This window comes from Pantherophis guttatus, chromosome 6 (assembly GCF_059756535.1).
Source record: "Pantherophis guttatus breed Tessera chromosome 6, ASM5975653v1, whole genome shotgun sequence".
Lineage (NCBI taxonomy): Eukaryota > Metazoa > Chordata > Lepidosauria > Squamata > Colubridae > Pantherophis > Pantherophis guttatus.
The window spans coordinates 81947539-81966270 of NC_142068.1; the positions used below are offsets into that span (position 1 = coordinate 81947539).

An 18732-nucleotide genomic window follows, 5' to 3' on the forward strand; every position below is an offset into this window, starting at 1 on the left:
ATTAACATGACCCTGCATGAACTCTTGCTGCCTCATTTAATTGCTGTTTAAAACTTATTGTAGTGAGGTAATGCCATCTCTTATACTGTATATGTGTAACTTCCTGGGAGAGAAAAAGAGAAAGGAATTAGACCAAGAAAAGAGAGAAGAGGAAAGGAGAGGAGGGGAGCAGAGAAGGGATTCACATAATTTACCCAGCACCGAAAATGTGAGTGCGCGTGCTTTCCATGCAGTGGTGAAATCCAATTTTTTTTACTACCTGATCTGTGGGCATGGCTTGGTGGGTGTGGCAGGGGAAAGATACTGCAAAATCTCCATTCCCTCCCCACTCCTGGGGGAAGGATATTGGAAAATCTCCATTCCGACCCCACTCTGGGGCCAGCGAGAGGTGGCATTTGCCAGTTCTCCAAACTACTCAAAATTTCCGCTACTGGTTCTCCAGAACCTGTCAGAACCTGCTGGATTTCACCCCGGCTTCTGCGTATGCACCCGGCCTCAAATACGTGCCTAAATAAGACAGCATAGAGTCGGGCTGGGTGGGCGGGCCCACCCGTGATTTCCGCTACCAGTTCACCCGAACGGGTCCAAACCAGCTGAATACCACCTCTGCAGGGGAGGAGAAGCAAAGGGGAGGGGAGGGATTTCTGACTCAGGAGAATAGAGAAAAAGAAACAGCATCACAAAGACACCACTGCTCTACAATAAAAAAAAATGATTTTTCTATTTCTGTTTTGAAAAATCAAACAGCAATAAAAATGGTATCAGAACATGACCAGTGCTTTGAAGATTAATAAACTCTTATTGAGGCTTGAGGAGGATGAACAGATTTTTCTGTTCATCCTCCTCAAGCTAGTGGGTGCACACATGCAAGTGCAACTCCGCTCATGTAAGTGAGAAGAGAAGCCTTTGGGCCACAGTTTCACGCTTTTTCAGGCTTCTCCATGCCAAAAGCTTTTGCAAAAGGACGGAAGGCCTGAAGCAGTGTGAGATTGCTCCCCCAAAGTCTTTCGGCCGTTTGCAGAAGCTTTTGGCGTGGAGAAAAGAAGCCTCGGGGGGCATGGTCTCATGGTTTTTAGACTCACTGCTGCTGCCCGATGCTCCAAAAACGGATTGGGTGTCCTGTGCAGGCAAAGTCAGCAAAGCTGAGTCAGCAAAGCTGAGTCAGCAAAGCTGAGCAAAGTTTGGATATCCCACTCAGCCTCTGCTCTCACTGGTCTACATTGGGAGCAGGTGGCTTGGTGGCCTGGCTGGGGGAGGGGAGAGGGGAACCAGGCTGCCCAAGAGGTGGGCTGGCACGCACATGCAGCTCCACTCATGCAAGACAAAAGTCAAGTCTTTGGGGCGCCACTCGCACGAATGGTGCGTGCACATCAGCCCACTGTCAGGGTTCCAAGTAACACTGCTAACTAAAGGACACTCTGAGGCTTGAGTTTCCTCAAAGTTCAATTTTGTTAGAGATGTCATATTGGCACATCTGGGAAAACCTCAAGCTTCCACGTTTTCTCCACCCAAAGGAAAGTTCAAGACACTGCCGAACACCCACATCAGGGGCAGTTTTCAAAAACCGTCGCTACCAGTTCGCTCGTGGGTGTGCATTTGCTCGCGCTCATGCGCGCCCCTTCTGCACATGCGCAGAAGCGTCCGAGTGGGTGGGCGGAGCTTCCCACCGCCGCCGCCACCGCTTCCCCACTGACCCACATGTGGTCCAATCCAAACACCGTGACGACTGGAGATGCCTCCCAGTTCCAACCCTCCAGGTGCAAGGCAAGATGGCCTTGACTTTCTAAGAAAGGAATGTTATTATGACTATATATCACCCATGCTCCATACAATTCCCCCCTCCCAATTTCCCACAGTAGTAAATATGGCAGGTCTGAAGATCCAATGAAAAAGATGGCTTTTAGGCCTGTCACCCACTTTTTATCCGTCCTGGTTCTGAATAGGCCACAGTCTAGTAGTGGCCCTGGGGTTGGGGACCCCTGTGCTAGGAGTAACAAAAACTATACATTTTTGCATGTCCTTATTCCTCCTTTACATTTGTTTTGTTTCCTTTCCTAAAAAACACCCAACTCTGAAAGAAATCTAAAATAGGCTTTCACGTTTTCTGGAAGTTTTCTAATCTATTCATTTCTGAATAGATTAACATAGCATTGTTTTGTATGGGCCTCTCCCACAAACACAATCATTTTTATAGCACTATTCTCATATGTATTTTTTGCTTTGAAAAATGTCTTACATAATTCTCTAAATATATAAAAAAAAAACCAGCACATTTCAAGCCACATTTTGATTTTAGGAAATGTCATTTTGTATATTTTGTAGGGGAAGAAAAACAAGAGCTCATACAAGAATGAATTAGAAGGTTTTTTTGATTTTTTTTTTTTTTTTGGAAAAATCTGGTGAAATAGTACATTTCATACCTTAGCCAATAAAATTAAATTTCTATATCCATAAATATATTGCAATACCATAATGATGAAATGTTTGATAATATCAGCATACAAACCAGGGGTGAAATGCTTCCGGTTCAGACTGGTTCGACTGAACCGGTAGCGATGGTGGCTGGTGGTTCGAAGAACCGGTAGCGATGGCGGCATGAGGCTCCGCCCACCTGCCTGGTCATCACTACTTCCTGGTTTTAACCAGGAAGCAACCTGTTTTTTTACCCTCTGCACATGCGCAGAAGGATTTGCGCATGCGCAAAGGGTCCACACGTGGGGCGCATGCACTTCCAAACCAGTTGGGAAGGTAAGTAGATACAAAACTTGTACAATTATGAGAAACCTAACACGTGTTATTATTACTGTACTCTAAATCTTTAAAATGCTGCGGGCAGTGATGGGCTGCTCCCGGTTCGGCCCGGTTCGAGCAAGCCGGTAGTGGTGATGATGTGATGTCACCGAACTGGTTCTCTTTGACTGGGAGCTGGGCTCTCCCGTCCGCCCCCGTGTTATTCCTACCTTTATTTCTCATTTTATAGCCCAACTGACAGGCGCAGCAGAGTGGATTGCCACACCTCAGCTGGGCAGAAACCTAATGCCCTTGCACGGAGTGCAAGTTTGGCGCACGTACGAGCGAAGCAAACATGCGAGTGGCCCTTGTGCGCAAAGCGCGTGAGTGAAGAGAACCGGTGGTAACACCGGTTGGAACCCACCACTGGCTGTGGGATAAAGAATATTCATGCTTCTTAGATAGCAGAAGCAGCCTAGAACAACCTCTCCAATTCCTTTTGCGAATCTAGACCAGGGGTCTCCAACCTTGGCAACTTTAAGACTTGTGGACTTCAACTCCCAAAGACCCCTGATCTGGACTAAATGTGGTTAAGTGATAATAAAAGATGCCCAAAAGAAATAATCCACCAACTAGATACTTTCCATGGCAGAATTGAATGATAATGTGATATTTCTTTTCCAGAGCCCAGAAGAGTTAGAAGATGTATCTGACCTTGAAGAAGACCATGATGCCCACAGTCGCACCAGTATTCAGACAGAAGGAAAAACTGATAGGGTAAGTACGGAAAATAGCTGAACAGAATGCCAATATATTGCTATCTTCTTCCACCAGTTACAGCATAACATATTGTTACAGCAAAATAGATGCATAATGAACAGGAAAAAGATTGAAAGTCTAAATACTAAATGTTTAATTAAATTTGTCTGCTCAAAATACAGAACTGTTCTATTCCATGAGTTTTACTTCAACTAGCCAGCCTAAAAAAATTGGATATTATTACTATTAAGGAGCTTCATATCCTGCTACCAATTTAAATGAGTTTGAAATGATTTTAATGTTAGAAGTGCATATCAGTGGGAAGGAAGAAGTCCGTTTGGGGTGGGTTTTTAAGGAGACTGATCAACTTGCAGTCTCTGAATTAACTCTTCTGCAATGCAGAAAATACGTACATTAGGAAAAGTTGCATTAATAATCAACAAATTATTATATTAAAGTTGCAACCCACCCACACACATACATATAGACCAGGGGTGTCAAACTCAAGGCCTGCGGGCCGGATCCGTGCACAGCCCCAGAGCTTCGTTTTCACTGGCAGAGGGGTGCAGGAGGCCATTAGAGCCAAAAACAGAGCTTGAGCTCCCGTTTTCGCTGGCAGAGAGCTCGAGCCACCACTGGCACCCCTGACATGAGTGATGTCAAGCTGGCCACGCCCCCCACCCTGGTCATGGCCCCTCCCATCCCACTGAGGTCAAATACAACCTTGATGCAGCCCTCAATATAATTGAGTTTGACACCCCTGATATAGACAAACAACCAGATGCGCGCACACGCACACATACAATGTCGTGCATAATCTCAGATTACTGAGAAGTGGAAGGGTATCTTGCAAATAGCCTGAATAGGTTAGGTTTTCTATTTTTAAATGGTCCGTCTAGACAGTCTGTGGCCAGGTTATAGAACAAGTCCAACAATTTACTTATCTTGACAGCATTATATCTATCGATGGAGGTACAGATTTCTCCTCAAGTTCTATGCTTTAAGGAGCTCCAGAAGCCTAGTGTTGGTCAGTTGAGCTGTTTCATATCATAAGTCTTTCCAACCTTCAGCAAATTATTTGGTTTGTAGAAATGGGGAAGAAATGGAGGTAGTCACAGATTTTATTTTCCTGGGCTCCAAGATCACCACAGAAGAAATTAAACGACGCTTGCTCCTGGGGAGGAAAGCTATGGTAAATCTAGACAGCATACTAAAAAGCAGAGACATCACCCTGCCAACAAAAGTGCATATAGTCAAGGCTATGGTTTTCCCAGTTGCAATGTATGGCTGTAAAAGTTGGACCATAAGAAAGTTGGACCATAAGAAAGGCTGAGCGCCAAAGAATTGAGGCCTTTGAACTATGGTGCTGGAGAAGACTCCTGAGAGTCCCTTGGACCGCAAGGCGATCAAACTGGTCAGTCCTAGAGGAGATCAACCCTGACTGCTCTTTAGAAGACCAGATTCTGAAGATGAAACTCAAATACTTTGGCCACCTAATATGAAGGAGGAACTACTGGAGAAGAGCCTAATGCTGGGAACAATTGAGGGCAAAAGAAGAAGGGGACGGCAGAGAATGAGGTGGCTAGATGGACTCACTGAAGCAGTCGGTGTGAGCTTAAATGGACTCCAGAGGATGGTAGAGGACAGGAAGGCCTGGAGGAATATTGTCCATGGTATTACAATGGGTCGGACACGACTTCGCAACTAACAACAACAACAACAACAAAAGAGAAGTCATTATTTTTGAGATACCAGTGTTGCTGCTATTACTTTTTTGACAACTCAGAGCCTACCTATTGCTTCTGCTTTTCAGCTTTCCAAATGACTAATTTCTCAATAGAGTTTTATATATAATTTCCCCCCCACTTCCTCCATTCATAGTCCACAATACTTACATGGCATTTATTATATGTATTTATGCATATTCAAATAATATAGATTGCATGGTAATAATTATCAGTGAATACTTGTGATTATAGAAATGAGATTCAGACAAATGCTTCTGGTTGAGCTACTAAGTTTCCATCTGCAACGATGTCCTTGAAAAGCTATCCCTTTATTAAGACTTAAATTTTTTAGCTTTTATATGATCATTACAGCGTCGTGTTTGTATTTGGTCATTGCTTGTGTGATTTTCATCTTGTTAGCATCATTAAATCAATCTGATTTGGTATGGGGAATTCCCCACAGTGCGTAGTGCTGGCAATTTCAGGAGAAGAAGAAATCGGATATCGTCTTTATTCATTTGACTTTAAAATCTAGAATAGAGGACATGGAATTGATACTGGGGAAAACAGAAAAAAAGTCTGTTTCACTAAAAATTCATGCCTCCTGCAGTATTATAATAAAACACAAAGTACATTGAAAGAAAGGAAATGGGCAGAATAAGACTGCATAATTTCCCTGAAGGGGAATTTCTGATGTCTTGGTGCTACAGGATAGCTGAAAATCCCCTTGTGAAATAGAGACCCTCCTTCAGGAAAACGGCACCGTTCTTGGCCATTTGATCTCATAGCTCAAAACAGGCAGAAAGTGAGATGATTCTTTAAAGTCTTCCTAACGCCTTTTGATGTTTTAAAGCTTCCTGTCTTTGTTCGTGTAATATCCATGGGCAAAACCAGAAATACGTAGATCCTTTCTCCAGATGCAAAGCTGAAAGGGAGAAAATGAATTCCAATCCTGGTTTTTGAGGGAGGAGGGAGCCTGTTCAAATAAAGAAATATATATCTGAAAGAGGAAAAGCTTTTTGTTCTGCAAACACGAGCCTTTGTAAAGTAACTCATTTTACCTCAGACTTTCCCTAACTTAGCAGGTAGAATTCCTCAGTTGGCTATAGATAAATGGGAATCTTTTAAATGGTTTCTAAAGAAACTTTTTCCTAAAAGTTATCCTAATTGACTTGTGACTGTGCTTGGGATTGGGCTATTCAGGCTGCAGATAGAATGAAATCATCATCATCATTTAATGCTCCCATAATCCCTTGTGGGATAGAGTCTGGGCAATGGAGCTAGCAGAGTATTTAATGTCCGGATGCTCTTCCTGTTGCCAATGTGGAGTTATGTTCATCAGATACATTCTCACTGTGCCCAGAGAGAGAGAAATATCTGCCTCTACCTAGGATCAAACTCACAGCCTCCTGATTGTGCGGCGAGAGCCTCACCTCTAAGCCACGTCACCACTCTTGCAGATAGAATGAAATACCAGAACTAAAATAAAAACATTTTAATCTGACCTTAATGTCCTTTGATAAACAATGTAATTCAACCCTATGGATGTATCATCCGAATTGGCTTTATTTAGCTTCTATAGTTCCTCAGTACATATATGACAATGAATATAAGAAAAAAAATTGTGGTGGAACATAGTGTGTGATGCAGTTCAGATCCATTCCTTAGTGCAGAAAATTACCAGAAAATTCAGCATCAAAAAGAATAACACAATGTTAGCATTCCTTCAACAATTGTCCCTAGTCAATTGGTTGATTGGTTTAATGTGTTTGCATTAGTTCATGACAGAATTTTAAAAAAAAACCCTGTATAATAATGTTGTATTCAATATAATGCAACTACAACTCCTTAAGAAACCTACAGGGACATTATGTTATTTATAAAAACCTTTTATAGAATATATCTTGTATCCAATACAATGCAACTATCGCAACTCTTTAAGAAATCTACAGAGATAATCATGTTATTTATATAAACTCTTGGGATCATAGAATGTATCTTAGTTAATATACAAGAGCTAACTGGCTTGCTATCCTCTCAAGTAGTTAATAATACTTTCTAATTTTAACCCCACATAGAATAAAACTGAAGATGGATCATAATTATTTATAAGCAGTTTTCACTGCTCCAAATCACGTTCATATATTAATGGGATAGTAAAATGCTTTCAGGCTAAAACTGTAGCTATATTTATGGAATAAAGGCACTTAATCATGCTTATTTGTATCTTGGGACATTTTGAATCCAAATCTAACCTCTCATACTTTGTTTTTATATATTAACCCTAGCTGAAGCCTTTTATAAGAAAAATGATCAGATAGCAAAAATCAGAAGACTCTGCTAAGCTCTTTGGCTTTCAAGCAGAAAATATATTGGCACTCTCTGAAATGTTTATTGTAAAAACATTAAATCCTAACACATTATATTGATATGAGCCACGGTGGCGCAGTTGTTAGAGTTCAGTACTGCAGGCTACTTCTGCTGACTTCCAGCTGCCTGCAATTTGGCAGGTCGAATCTCACCAGGCTCAAGGTTGACTCAGCCTTCCATCCTTCCAAGATCAGTAAAATGAGGACCCAGATTGTTGGGGGCAATATGCTGACTCTGTAAACCACTTAGAGAGGACTGTAAAGCACCGTGAAGCAGTATATAAGTCTAAGTGCTATTGCTTTTGGGATCATTAAATAAGCACCTCACAAGTCACAAACATTCATTTGGGATGGGGAATATGAGTTGGAAGGCCCTTTTCATCTGGAGAACCTCAAGCGATAGCCAAGGTGGAAGGAATGTAAAAGCAAATGAAGATGTCAGTCATGATCACACAAAGTCCTTTGTGTCATACATGTGATATGTCATTCATATGATGCACATAAAAAAAGGGAGAGTATTCATCACATACCATGTTTCCCCGAAAATAAGACCCTGTCTTATATTTTTTGAACCCCAAAATAAGTGCTTGGCCTTATTTGCGGGGAGGTCTTATTATTTTGGGGCATGTAGAGCAAGATGGGGCTCCTCTTGCCGTCTTACCTGATTTCCAGCTTTGTCTCTCTAACCCTAACCAGAGGAAATTTTTTATTTTATTTTATTTTATTAAAATTTATATGCCGCCCTTCTCCAGAAAGGACTCGGGCGGCTCACAAGTACAAAATGCCAATAAAAACAATATCACTAAATAGCATTAAAAATCCAATTTAAAATCCCACAGTTAACTAAAAAACCCAACCAGATCAGGTGATTGAGTAAAAAGCCAGGTCTTAAGATCTTTGCAGAAGGAACAGAGATTGGGGCTGTCCAGAGCTCGGTGGGTAATTCATTCCAGAGGGTCTGCGCAGCCACCGAGAACGCCCTCAACCTGGGGGCCACCGGCCGACATTGTCTGGCTGATGGCACCCGGAGGAGGGCAGCCCTATGTGACCACACTGGGCGGTGGGAGGCCGGTAGAAAGTGGTCCCGCAAGTACCCCGGTCCCGTGCCATGTAGGGCTTTATAGGCGAGAGCCAGCACCTTGAAGCAGAGGGGACCAGTTGCGCATGCAGTTAAATATTTTCGGGAAGGGCTTATTTTTGGGGGAGAGCTTATTTTTGGGGAGGGTTTATTTTCAGAGGAGATCTTATTTTCGGGGCAGGGCTTATTTTCAGGGAAACACGGTAGTGTCAGTCCTTCAAGGTAGGTCAAGTGTAGAAGAGGAAGGGATAGATTTTAGAAGATAAACAGCCGGGAACTCCTCACAAACAAGCAACACCAAATGGAAGACTCGATGAGACTTTATTGAAGCAAGCAATTTAAAATGAAAGGTCATTGGGATCATTTTCTTGATAACTGGGGGGAGGGCAATAAGTTTCGAGTCCATCTTTTTAGATAGATATGGACAGAAGGTGAAAACTTAATGGAAATATGTTTTTAAAGATTCCCTACTGCAGGTGTGTCAAACACAAGGATTGCGGTCAGATCCGGCCTGCAATGTGGTCAGATCCAGCCCATAAGGACATCCTGGAAAATGTAAGGGCCCAGCCCACATGGTGTGATGACCCAGGGCATGGCACAAAGGCAACACAGCCAGAGAATAAGTACAAGTCCCTTTATTAGCTCCAAACGTGATCCCCAACATCCCTTTACTCTCCGGTCTGGAGAAAAACTCTTCCACAAACCTGTAAGCAGACAGAACTTCTAACTATAAATCCAACAGGGCAAGATAAGGTAATTAATCCGGCAGGGCAAGCAAGATAAGAAGTCCAGACTTGAAGTAGCACGGCAGTAAATCAAACCAGTTGGCAGGATGCCAGGAACTCAGATAAAGCGAACACTAACTCAGTGTTTGTTCCCGACAACCGTCTCCCCCATTTGCCTCCCTTTTAAACTCCAGCTCCAGGTTTATCTTGTGAAGGGAATTGGGCCTTGGTCTTCATCAGAACCCCCTTTCCCTTGTTCTACCTTTCCCCTGCTCTGCCCAGCATGACTTTGCCCTTTCCCAGTTTCCTCCACAACCAACGGACCCACTCTCTCGCTCTCTGTCAGCTGTTCCTCTTCCATCTCAGAGTCAGACTCTGACAGAGGCCCAGTCTATCCAGTGCAAAAAGGAAACACGCCAGCAGTTTGGAGAGTAGCGTCAAGTTGGTCATGCCCACCCAGTTGGCCACACCCAGTGAATGGTGTCAAGCTGGCCACGCCCACCCAGTAGGCCACCCCCAATGAGTGGTGTCAAGCTGGTCACACCCACCCAGTTGGCCACCCCCAGTGAGTGGTGTCAGGCTGGCCACACCCACCCAGTAGGCCACGCCAGGCCAGCCCCCCGAGGTCAACCACAGCCTTGATGCGGCCCTCAATGAAATTGAGTTTGACACCCTTGCCCTACTGCAATATTTTCCTGCCTGTGTGGCCAAGTTGTATGGAGTAAGAGTATGCAAGCTCACCTTCAGGTTCTAGTGCATCTGGTTGCTTGTTTTGTAGACCAGAAATATATGTGATAAAAAATTAAATGGTGAAAAAAAAAATGGGCTTGTCAGACCTGACCAGGCATGGGGAATCGTGTCCTTTGTAGATGTTCCAAACTGCTGGAATACCGTTTTTATCACAAAAGCAATCTTTAGTGAAGATGCCACAGTTCCTTTCAGTTGAAAGCATCACAATCAGAGTTAAGACTGCTCCACAATCACCTGATCAGCTATTCAAAACTGCTATAGTAAGAAGCCTGAGATCAAAGGCAGTTAAATATTCATGGCCATCTTTCTATAGTCTATAATCATTGAAGAAGAATATATCTTTATATATACATATATACATACATACATACATACATGTGTGTGTGTGTGTGTGTGTGTGTGTGTGTTTATCTTCTAGCCAGGTTTTCCCTACGTAACCAAGGTTTTTCTGCAGCCCCAGCTCAGTAGAATCACATCCACTCGATTCTGGGCTTTTTTCTTTTCTAGCAGCCAGCAAGCTCTTCCTGCTAGGTGGGAGACCTATATAGATCTATTTCCAGCTCTGGAATCCAGAATCGAGTGGATGTGATTCTACTGAGCTGGGGCTGCAGAAAAACCTTGGTTACGTAGGGAAAACCTGGCTAGAGGAAAAACACACATAAACCCTACGAGATATATATATATGAAGGTTGCAGAAGGAGATGATGCATGAAATCTTTTTTTCACATTGTCACCTAGAAATATTTTTAAAGTCGCTAACTCTCAGGTAGACCTGAGACCTTGTCTTTTAACTGGGATCTAAGCTGTCAGCTTCCAGTGACAGTACAGTCTCCTGTTTGATGAGGCAATGCAGTTGCTTCCTCTTCTCCAAATACATCCACAAACTCTAAATACTTTTCTGGATTCAACACATGAAGCTGGAGACAGAGATAGAGAAGAGTGGGAGGCTTGCAAATGTGGCTGTTGACAGTTTGAGTTTGTCCCTTCCTCGCTCCCGATGAAAAACTGAATCACAAGTTTGCAGACAATCAACGCTTAGCACAATAAGGATATGTGAGCAAGCTGTGACATAAAATATCAAGAATGTATGATTGTTTATTGTCAATAGCAAGAGAGTTGTGTGTCATACAACAGAACCACTTCAAAGCGCTTGTCTCTTGAGTGTTTATACCAGCATAGGTTTCTCTAACAAATATGTATGAGGAAATTAATTTGTTGCATTCATCTATGAATTTAAAAGAGTAGAGAGTTTGTTATGGCCTATCAGCCACTGGCCCCCAGCAGCCAAATCAGAAAAGGAGGAGGCGTGGGAGTCAGGATCAGCATCAAGGCAACCTGAGAGCTCCGAGGGGGAAGAGGGAGTGGAGCTGGCAGAGAGAGAGACAGAGACGGAGCCTGAGCTGTCCATCAGACCTCAGATGGAGAGTCAACAGCCTTCAGGGCTGGAGGTGGCTGTTGAGGAAGGGAGGAACAGCTGGGTCCAGTGTCTGATGTACGGATGCGCAGAAGGCAGAGGAGAGGAGAGCAGTGGAAATCCATGGGCCGATCCTTGGGAAGGAAGAGCCACCACTGCTAGTGAAGAAGGGGTGGGTTCTAAAAATTTTAACTACTGGTTCCATGGGTGTGGTTAATTTTGTGGGTGTGGCTTGGTGGGGGGTTAATGTGACTGAGTGGGCATTTATTTTTATTTATTTATTTATTTTCATTTAATTTATTTATTAAATTTATAAATGGCCACTTTTTTTTTTTACTTTTAAAAGCATTTTTTGTACAACCTTAATAGATTGCAGAAAAAAATGCTTTTAAAAGGCTCTGACGATCAGGCAACTCAGCTGGGATCGTCAGAGGCTTTTAAAGGCATTTTTTTTTCCTACAACCTCTTCGGCTGAAGAGGTTGTAGAAAAAATGCTTTTAAAAGCCTCTGATGATCCCAGCTGAGCCTCTCGATCATCAGAGGCTTTTTAAAAAACTTTTAAAAGCATTTTTTCAGCCGAAGAGGTTGTAGAAAAAATGCTTTTAAAAGTGAAAAAAAAAGCCTCTGATGAGATGGGTGGGGTAAGCGAGCGGTGAACGGGCCAGGGACCGGCTTGAGGGCATGGCCAGCCAATGTTATTACCGGTTCTCCGAATTATTACGAATTTTTACTACCGGTTCTTGCGAACCGGTGCAAACCAGGAGCAACCCACCACTGTAGTGAAGCCCTACCCTAGCTCTGGGGATAAAAGGCAGGGGGGCGGAGATGAGTAGCACATGTGGCAGACAACTATTCATCTTCCAGCCGGACGGACTTGTTAGCCTGCGGTGAAAGAGAAACTTTGTGCTGGGCCTGCCGGCACTCCTCATTAAAGGAATCTTTGAACTCACTTGGGGAGCTGGGTCAGAACAGAGTTATGCTTTAAAGCTTGTTGTCTGCTGTCTGAGCTCTTCTTAACTGTCTGAGGATTCTCCTGCTGAATTGTGCAGAGGAAAGCCTGGGAAGTTTCTTAATGACAAAGCTTTGGGGTGGGGGGAGTTCAGACACTTGTTTGCCACATGGCACATGTCTGCAGTTCCACAGGTGCTGCACCAGTGTTGGGATTCAAATAATTTAACAACCGGTTCTCTGCCCTAATGAATGGCTGGGTGGGTGTGGCCAGGGTGTGTGACAGGCAGCACTCCCTGCATCTGGGAGCAAAAATGGGCTGCATTTTGGGCCTAACAGGCCGCCCTGAAGCCTCCTCGGAGCAAAAAAGGGGTGTCAGGGTGCTAATTAATCCCATTCTGCTTTTGGGTAATCGCACCTTGATTTAGAGACGTGGATCGAGACTTTTCCTTGCAAGTATACATTAAGAAAATAAACCCGAAGATAATATCTTCTAAGAAAAATTCATTTATTTGTTATAAAAAAAATAAAACATCTCACTATCTAAATAATTACATTTTGGCAACGTTCCTGCCGGCCACCTCTCTGCGGCCGGACCTCTCCTGGCAGGAGAACAAAGAAAGTTAGAAGGAAAAAAAGTGAAGGAATGCGGACATGCGTAGTGGATCAGAGATAAGGACTTGGCAAGCTACGGAAAGTCTGAAAATCCAAAAAGATGAGCTCATCTGGTAAATACAAAAACACAGTGACAGGCACACTGCCCCCCACCCCCCGTTTTGGGCCTAGGAGGCCACCCTGCACTTTCCTGGGAGCCAAAGTGGGGCATGTGTGGACTCCTGGAAGGGGCAGGGTGGGAAGGGGCATTGCCAGTCAGCAATTTAACTACTGGTTCACTCGAACCGGCCCGAACCGGCTGAATCCCAGCACTGTGCTGCACTCTGCAGTTGATTCAGAAATCTATACTTTAGTTGTGCCAATCTTGATTTATTGTTCCAGGGATCCACAATAGGAACATCAACTGAAGTCTGTTTCTGTTGAGGATTAGGGTCTTTGTACTTATCCTGCTTGCATGGGTTTTCCAACCTAGTGTTCAAGTAAGACACAGGGGGAAGCAGTGCTGGAGAGAGACTGTAAAACCTTAATATTTCTTCTGTGCCTCAAACTTTTCCAGTTTTCCATCAATTCACATACAAAGTTGGAAAGGTTCTTTCAAATTCGCTGGCGTTCCTTGTCTCTCTGACCCACTTCTCAAGTTCATCAGCCAGTCCTTCCTAAAATCTGAGCAAGATCATCCAGTCTGGCACTTAATTGAAAATCCAATAAGTACTCATGAACTCTGTGGTTTCTTGTTTCAGCTTGCAAACCTCTCCAACTACTGCTGCTGCTGCTGCTCCCCCAACCAAATCATTAGATGTACCTCTAAATCTTTGCATGAAGTTCTGGTAATTGTTCAGTAATGGATCACTGCCCTTGATGAAGGGCACGGCTTATTTGGCTGCTCCTTCTTTCAGCAGACTCAGAATAAAAGCCACTTTGGCTGTAGAAATCCTGCTGTCTGATCCACCATGAACCGTTCACAGTGAGTTGCAAAAGTCCGCAAACTTTTCTGGTGAACTCCCCAGTGGTGGGTTTCACTTACCTTCGCTACCGGTTCTATAGAACCGGTAGTAAAACCAGCGGGAGGCTCCGCCCACCAACCCTGACATCACCAAAATGCTTCTGTGCATGCGTAGAAGAGCGTGCGCAAGCGAAGCGAGAGAGCGTGCACGGCCCCATTGCGAACCAGTAGTAAAGGTAAGTAGAATCCAACCCTGCAGTTTGGAAGTTTGACCATACACGTGCGGTGCTTCTGCGCATGCACAGAGCACCCATGATGACGTCCAGGCCGGTGGGTAGGGCCTCCTACCGCCACCACTATTGGTTCGTATGAACCGGTAGAAACTCCCCACTGGAACTCCCATGAAAAGAAAGACATATTGACTGGGCTGCAGGCTGCTGAACCGCTGGATGAAGTATCCCTAGTCCCAAACGCTGATTAGCTGTAGCATGACATTTTACAGGTTATTTCTATATCCCTTTTCCTGTTAATGTTGTAACTATACCTGAGGCCTTCAGGAGTAGGGCGGTATATAAATCAAATAAACTAAACTAAACAAGTTATTCTGCTGGTGGAAGGATGCCCTGAGGAACTGATGCCATTTCCACGAGCAAAGGCAGGCTCTTTTTATTAAACAGTGCTGTAGTGAAGCTTTCAAGATTGGGGTAGGCCATGTCAGGAAAAGACACCGTAAGAATTACTGGAAGTCTATTATTGTAAAGTATAATAACAGAACCTTGAATGTCTGCCAAATTTGTCCACTCTTCTGTCAAAGAGAATTAAGACAGAATTGTGTTTCTTTCTCACCCTCTCTCCTTTTCCATGGATAAACCAAAGTTTATTTAATGGCTGTTACATTTTGATTTCTCCAGAGATGGTCACAGCCACTCAGTGGTGGGATTCAACCGGTGTAACAATCGGTTTGCTCCACACGCGCGCAGTGCGTTTGAAAACAGCTCTAAAACTTACCTTCTACTGCAGCCCCGGTGAGTAAACTAGCTGAGGTGCAACAATCCGCCCTGCCAGGACTATCAGCTGTGCTTCAAACAAAGGAAATATAGGTCGGTATAGCGCAGGGCTGACGGGTGGGCCCAGCTGATCGTTAGAGCGAACCGGTTCTCTCTCAGCTGATCATTGGAGCTACTGGTTTTCCCGAACCGGTCCGAACCAGCTGAATCCCATCCCTGCAGCTACCACATTGGTTTTTTTAATCACATGGAAGCAGGGGTGAAATGCTCCCGGTTCGGACCGGATCAGGCAATCCAGTAGTGATTGTGGCAGGTGGTTTGGAGAACTGGTAGCGATGGCACGTGAGGCTCTGCCCACTCATCCGGGTGTCGTTACTTCCTGCTTTTAAAAGGTTAGAAAAAAGGCTCTGATGATCGCGCGCCACAGCTGTGATCGTCAAAGCCTTTTTAAAAACTTTTTAAAAGCATTTTTTACAACCTATTTGCCCGAATAGGTTGTAAAAAAAATGCTTTTAAAAAGTAAAAAAAAAAAAAGAAAGAAAAGTTGGCTAAGCCCACCCAGTCACATTACCGCCACCACCAAGCTACACTCACAGAACAGAAGTAACTAATTTTACATTTCACCACTGCATGGAAGTCATGGAGCTCAAATGGACGGGGGAGTGCTTTGAAGGACCCCTCCCCCCCGCTACATTTTCCCGCCTAAGGGATGATACTCTGAAAAGGTTACATTGTAGTTTGACTTCTGATCTTTTCTGCCAGGGAACAGGTTCTGAGGATAAACTTATTATTGAATGAGTCTTTGCCAGGGGTTTGCAAACTTAAACACTCAAAGAGCCATTTGGACCCTTTTCCCACAGAAAAGAAAACACCGGGAGCCGCAAAACCCTTCCTGTGCCTGACTATTTCCCGAGCAGCCACAAAACTAGCATATATAGTTGAATTAAGGATTCTGTTTTCTTTTCTTTTCTTGGATTTATCCATGGTTGGCCTTCCGGGGGTCGAAAAGCTTAATAAATTGTGCATAGCTGGGTGTCTCACATTGGCAGTTGTGACGCATATTTTGAGCGACAGGGAGCCACAGCAGACGGATGAAAGAGCCACATGCGGCTCCAGAGCCACGGGTTGCTGACCCCTAGTCTTGGCTAATAGTGCAAATTGCAGCATAGGGGACAATGATGCAAACTATTTTCCAACTTTTTCACCAGATTAGAAAAAGGAGGGAGGAAATGCCATTTCCCTCATAATAGAAAGATTGGATAAGGGAGGAAGAATGGAAGGAGGAGAGACTAATCCCAAAGCTATCTTCTTTGGGGAAGGGCCAATGGGGAGGGATATTTCTCTGAATAATTACAGGAGTGGCCAAAATTGTAGAAACCTTTTGGGAAAAGTGTATTTTCTAAAACTAGCGAATAATACTTTTTTTTTTTTGAGTAGTACCATAAAATTATATATCAATGGAAAGATAATTTAATCAAGAATGTAATGCAATAACTTTGATGAAGGATTTGCTATTAGAATAGCACTTACGGTATAAAGAAGAAAAGTGAAAGACGTAGAAAAAATGAGATATACAAAATTTTTCACCATGTCAGTTAATACTTAGTTGGGTAACCTTTAGCATGAATTACAGCCTTACAATGTCTTCACCACCCATTGGGTATGATGCACCACCCATTGGATATGATGCAGAACACTGCTATTTAGAAGGTTCTGACAGGTTCTGGAGAACCAGTAGCGGAAATTTTGAGTAGTTCGGAGGACCGTTAAATGCCACCTCTGGCTGGCCCCAGAATAGGGTGGGAATGGAGATTTTGCAATATCCTTCCCCCAGGAGTGGGGAGGGAATGGAGATTTTGCAATATCCTTCCCGCAGAAGTGGGGAGGGAATGGAGATTTTGCAGTATCCTTCCCCTGCCACGCCCACCAAGCCACGCCCACAGAACCGGTAGTAAAAAAAAATTGAATTGAATTCCACCACTGTGGAAGGAAGCATGAAGTGCTCCAAAATCTCCTGGTAGACGTTGACCCTGGATTTAATGAAGCACAGTGGACCAACACCAGCAGATGACATGGCTCCCCAAATCAACACAGACTGTGGAAACTTCACACTGGACTTCAAGCATCTTGCAGTGTGTGCCTCTCCATTCTTCCTCCAGACTCTGGGTCCTTGGTTTCCAATTGAGATGCAAAAGTTGCTCTCATCAGAAAAGTGGACTTTGGACCACTGAGCAACAGACCAGTTCTTTTTTTCTTTAGCCCAGGTAAGATGCTTCTGATGTTGTTTGTTGTTCAGGAGCGGCTTGACAAGAGGAATACAACATTTGAAGCCCATGTCCAGGATCCGTCTGTGTGCGGTGGCTCTGGATGCACTGACTCTAGCCTCTGTCCACTCCTTGTGAAAGTCCCCAACACTTTTGAATGGCCTTTTCCTGACAATCCTCTGCAGGCTGAGGTCATCCCTGCTGCTTGTGCACCTTTTTCTTCCACACTTTTCCCTTCCACATAACTTTCTATTAATGTGCTTTGATACAGCACTTTGGGAACATCCAACTTCTTTTGCAAATACCTTTTGAGGCTTTCCCTCCTTATAGAGGGTGTCAGTGATGGTTTTCTGCACAACTGTCAGGTCAGCAGTCTTTCCCATGATTGTGATTCCTACTGAACCAGACTGAGAGACCATTTAAAGGCTCAGGAACCCTTTGCAGGTGTTATGGCTTAATTAGCTGATTAGAGTTTGAGTCTAGAATATTGAACCTTTTCACAATATTTTAATTTTCTGAGATTGTGAATTTGGGATTTTCATGAGCTGTAAGCCATAATCATCAAAAGTATGACAAATCAAGGCTTGAACTACCTCACTTTGCATGTAATGAGTCTATCTCATATATTAGTTTCATCTTTTAAGTTGCATTACTGAAATAAATGAACTTTTGCACGATATTCTAATTTTTCGAGTTTCATCTGTAAATCCTAAGGATTCAAGCAAGTTACAGTCATACAGTCATAAGTGGAAGGAGATGGGTGGTGGGAACGATGAGAAGATTAATAGTAGTGCAGACTTAGTAACTAGTTTGACAGTGTTGAGGGAATTATTTGTTTAGCAGAGTGATGGCGTTCGGGAAAAAAACTGTTCTTGTGCCTAGTTGTTCTGGTGTGCAGTGCTCTACAGCGTCGTTTTGAGGGTAGGAGTTGAAACCTCCTTATGTCCAGGATGCGAGGGGTCTGTAAATATTTTCACAGCCCTCTTTTTGACTCGTGCATTATACAGGTCCTCAATAGAAGGCAGGTTGGTAGCAACTGTTTTTTTTCTGCAGTAATTACATAAATTACTGCAGTAATTAAATAATTAAATTTATTTAATAAGTAATTAAATAAAATATTATTTCAAGATTTTTCTTGTCCTTCATTCAGAGTTGATCTGCCATACATGGAGATACAGATAAATTCACAGGCAGGCTTCTTATGAAACGTGGACTGTTTTTGCCGTGAATTCTTTAATTCAATTAATTGTTTATTTAGCAAAAGATGTATGATGTATTTCATAGTAATTTCTGCTTGCCCTCCCTTGTGAACATCATAATAATTGTAGTCCTCAAATACTCCATTTGTCCTTGAATTTTAACAGCTGGTTTAAATGCCACTGGCAACTCCACCAGGATCTTGA

At 43.4% G+C, this 18732-nt stretch overlaps 1 protein-coding gene across 3 annotated transcripts in view; it reads left to right on the forward strand.

The window, feature by feature from the left end:
• CTNNA3 (catenin alpha 3) overlaps positions 1 to 18732 on the forward strand; it is a 957874-nt gene that overhangs the window by 818393 nt on the left and 120749 nt on the right. For all 3 annotated transcript variants that reach the window (XM_034438682.3, XM_087871803.1, XM_087871802.1), the window contains one exon: positions 3415 to 3507. In XM_034438682.3, the coding sequence (XP_034294573.2) occupies positions 3415 to 3507 (93 nt within the window). The remainder of the gene's footprint in view (positions 1 to 3414; positions 3508 to 18732) is intronic.